Here is a 3,521-nt window from a genome sequence, read left to right as displayed (position 1 = left end):
AAAATTGGCCATAACTCCAACAATCTTTATTAGATTTCAATGCTTCAAACGCCAAAATCTTACAAATTCGATCCGCTTTAAGCGCGTGATGGACTTTTGTCAAACATCTCCAACCGCAAAGGAGCTACGCACCAAAAAGTGCCAAAAAACTAGTCACCGTTCAAAAAACTCACAAAACTGGCCTTAACTCTAACGTTCGTCATCGAATTTCAATGGCGCAAATGCGAAAATTTAGCCAATTAAATGCTCGTTACACAAACGTGAAACATTTTTCAAATATCTCCACCGGCAAACGAGTTACGAGCAAAAGAATGCCAAAAAACCCACAAAATTCTCCAAAACTCCCAAGTTCTCCATCCGACTTCAAGGATCCAAATGCGAAAATTTCGCAAATTGAACGCCATTTTACCGAGCAATCGTGAGTGTTGAAGCTGCAAATTTTCCCACTTTCCTGGCTAATTTTCCGAATTTTTCACAAGCAAGTGAATCGGGCGGTCGACTGCCCGAGAACCGCAACTGTCTTACCAGAGTTGGAAATTTTTTTTCGCAAAAACTCCACGTGCTAGAAATTTGGCTGTTGCGCCACTGGATAGGCGACAGTTTGGGCTATAACTGGGAGTTTTCGCACCCCAGCAGTTAAACTCGCCGATTTTTCACGCTAAATCAAACTCCATCCTCCAACCAAAAAGGCTCAGAAGTGCAGACCCAAGTTTGCCAATTAATTGCGCGAAAACCACAGCAGCTGGAAATTTGCCTCGTACGCCACTGGCTAGAGACGATCTTCGGCTATAACTGGGAGTTTTCGCGTTTTAATAGTTAACCGGGCTGATTTTTTATGCCCATTTGGACGCTCATGTGCCTACAAGCTGTCGTCAAAGTTTGGTCAAAGTTTGCCAATTATTTCTCTGCAAGCCCCAAAAGCGGGAAATTCCACCGATACGCCCCTGGATAGGGGAAGGCTTACGCTCTCCCTGGGAGTTTTCGCGTTTCTGCAGCCTACTGGGCGGGGTTTTGCCGCCAGTTTCAATGGGCGCTCAACCGAGGGGCTGCAGCTGCGTTGGCCCCCCCACCACTTTATCAATTAATTTCTCCTCAACCACTGCATCTGGAAATTTCGCCCATGCCCCCCTGCATAGGGCGGCTTTTTGGCTACACCCCCCAATTTTTGCACCCCCCTATCTCAACGGGCTGATTTTTCCGACAGGCTTAAAGCCAGTCAGTGAGCAACAGATCTGCTGAAATTTTAGCCCAAGTTCAACGCCCCATATTTCCCCCTCCCTTTTCACACCCCGCACGAGGTCCGCTTGGGCCAATCACAACCTTTGCTAAAAGGGCGGCCAGATCTTAAAGGGCGACCAGGTCTAAAAGGGCGACCAGGTCTAAAAGGGCGTTCAGGCCTAAAAGGGCGTCTAGGCCTAAAAGGGCGACCGGGTCTTTTTATGTCCCCCACCCGGTTTAGCCCGCCAATGTCACTTTTGAGGGCTGCAGCTCATTTAATTCAGCTGGCGAGGTTTAAATGGCTTTTATTTGCTAGACAATGTCCTCCATTTCCTCGATTAGCTCGCGCTCCTCCAAGTCGGCCGGCTCCTCCTCCCCGGGCCGCCCCTCCGGCTCCTCCGGCGTGCGCTGTTGCCGCTCCAGGCGGCGCCGCCTGGTGTGGGCATGCGCCCGGAAGCAGCTTTGGTCCTTGGCCCTGCTGGCCACCAGCAGGTTCTTGAAGCTGAACTCGTACTGAAGAGGGTGCGCGGGGATGAAACGCTCCATCGCCTCCTGCAGCTGCTGGTAGCGCTGGAAACAGTCCAGCTGGGCGGCGTGGGAGTCGCCGCCCGCGTACGGATCGGGCGGCTGGGGCGGTCGCCCTTTGACCACGTCGGGGAACAAGCTGGCAACGGTGTGCTGGAAAATAGTCTCGCCCTGCTTCAGCCTGCAGGGCAGGGGGTGGCGTTAGGTTGGGGCGCAAAGGGCGGCAGCCCCAGGGGGGGCGACCACTCACCGCTCCTTCTGCTTGCGCTTCTTGCGCTCGTTCTCCTCGTCCAGCTTCTGGAGGGGCTTGCGCCTCTTCTCCAGCTCCTTGGTGTCCAGCTGCTTCTTGGTGATGATCATGGCCTTGATGCGCGCCTCCTCCTTCGCCTGCCGCTGCTCCATCGTCCACTCCATGTAGCGGCCTGCAACAGGGGGACCTCCTCACAGCTGCGAAGCTGGGCGGCCGAGCGCCTCACCCGGTAGGGGGCCCCTCCTGATCGGCCGCTCCTCCACCTTSGCCAGCTCGGTGCGCTGCGCCTCCTTGGCCGCCTCCTCCTGCGCGCGGGCGGCCGCCTCCTCCTGGCGCCGCTGCACCAGCCGCCCCTCGTGCCGCCCGTTGAACGCCGCCTGCCACTCCCAGAACAGCCGCTTGCGCTGCACCTCCCTCTGCACGAACGTCTGCATCGCCCTGGCGACGCCCTCCGCGTAGGCGGCCGTCGGCTGCTTGAGGTAGAAGAGGCGGAAGGCGCCTGGGGGCGACCACAGGGCGTGGTTTAGTTTGCTAATTACGTGTCATACCCTGTCTTTCAGTTGTCAACGTCAACCAAAAAGTCACTGGTTAGAGTAGTATTGAAAGTGTTTGAGAAGACAGGTCAAGAACAATAACAAACATGCAAATCATAAACAAAGACATGTAGGGTGGTAGGCAACCCGGATGGCCCAAACGTGCACATGTGGTGGCGGTGCATATGTTTTAGAGGCTTCGATGGTTTGATGTTAACTCTCTCTCTCTCTCTAACTAATAGACCATTCGTGTAAGGGCATCTCACTTGATGCATCCCATATTTTTTTTTTAACGTTTGATGGATAACTGCGTCGCAAACGCGTACGTTAAATCCGCGGTACAGATTAAATCATGAAATGACCCACTGTAGGAAAATAATCTGTGGATGAATGCGATAGCGCAAGTCAAATGTCAAATAAATCTTCCCCATTGTTGTTTATGGGGTTGTCATGGACACCATGTCTGTCGATGTTGATTATTCGCTGTCATCCAAAGAAAAAGCCGATGCCGATTTTATTCATTTCTGACGGTATAAACTGTGATAAGTTGTGTGATTTCGTGCCTCATGCTTCCTGCACATACTGGATTGTGATATGTTTGCCCATGTTCTCCAATACGAAGTAAATATTTTGTTGGGTAAGTCGAAATCACTTAGCTTATTACTCAGGTGGCATTTTCATCAACAAACAAATAAAAGGAAAATAGGATATTTTTCTCATTAGAGCTAGTTCATAGCATCGGGTTGCTCACCGCTGAAACCGGTACTGGTTAATACCTCTGTGGTTATGTTTCACGATGCGATCTGGTACTAGGATTGCCGCTTTGCCGATTAAGACTATGCTCACCTTATAGAAAATCTTGTAAGAAACAATATTTTTCGTATACATTTTTCGATTAAATGCCGTTTTCCACCACTTTTCGCCCTCTGAAATTCACCAATTTCCAAAACAAAACAACGGTCGCCATGATAGTTCAGCACTTTGCGCCGGCGTGC

The 3,521-nt window shown here is 51.4% G+C and overlaps 1 protein-coding gene and 1 long non-coding RNA gene across 2 annotated transcripts in view; one reads left to right on the top strand and one right to left on the bottom strand.

The window, feature by feature from the left end:
• Positions 1-1,507: 1,507 nt before the first annotated feature.
• LOC109541995 (dynein axonemal intermediate chain 3) overlaps positions 1,508-3,521 on the bottom strand; it is an 11,677-nt gene continuing 9,663 nt past the window's right edge. Inside the window, exons 13-15 of the mRNA XM_048662924.1 lie at positions 2,220-2,492; positions 1,994-2,165; positions 1,508-1,924 (exon numbers count right to left, since the gene is read on the bottom strand). Coding sequence (XP_048518881.1) covers positions 1,531-1,924; positions 1,994-2,165; positions 2,220-2,492 — 839 coding nt within the window. The 3' untranslated portion in view covers positions 1,508-1,530. The remainder of the gene's footprint in view (positions 1,925-1,993; positions 2,166-2,219; positions 2,493-3,521) is intronic.
• Positions 2,912-3,521, top strand: part of LOC125503094 — a 2,101-nt gene continuing 1,491 nt past the window's right edge. The window contains exon 1 of the long non-coding RNA XR_007280683.1: positions 2,912-3,163. This is a non-coding gene — a long non-coding RNA (uncharacterized LOC125503094). The remainder of the gene's footprint in view (positions 3,164-3,521) is intronic.

This window comes from Dendroctonus ponderosae, unplaced genomic scaffold (genome assembly GCF_020466585.1).
Source record: "Dendroctonus ponderosae isolate FM_Combo_2020 unplaced genomic scaffold, Dpon_F_20191213v2 Dpon_F_20191213_12, whole genome shotgun sequence".
Lineage (NCBI taxonomy): Eukaryota > Metazoa > Arthropoda > Insecta > Coleoptera > Curculionidae > Dendroctonus > Dendroctonus ponderosae.
The sequence above is the reverse complement of the archived record's forward strand: the minus strand, read 5'-3'. Positions and strand labels throughout refer to the sequence as shown.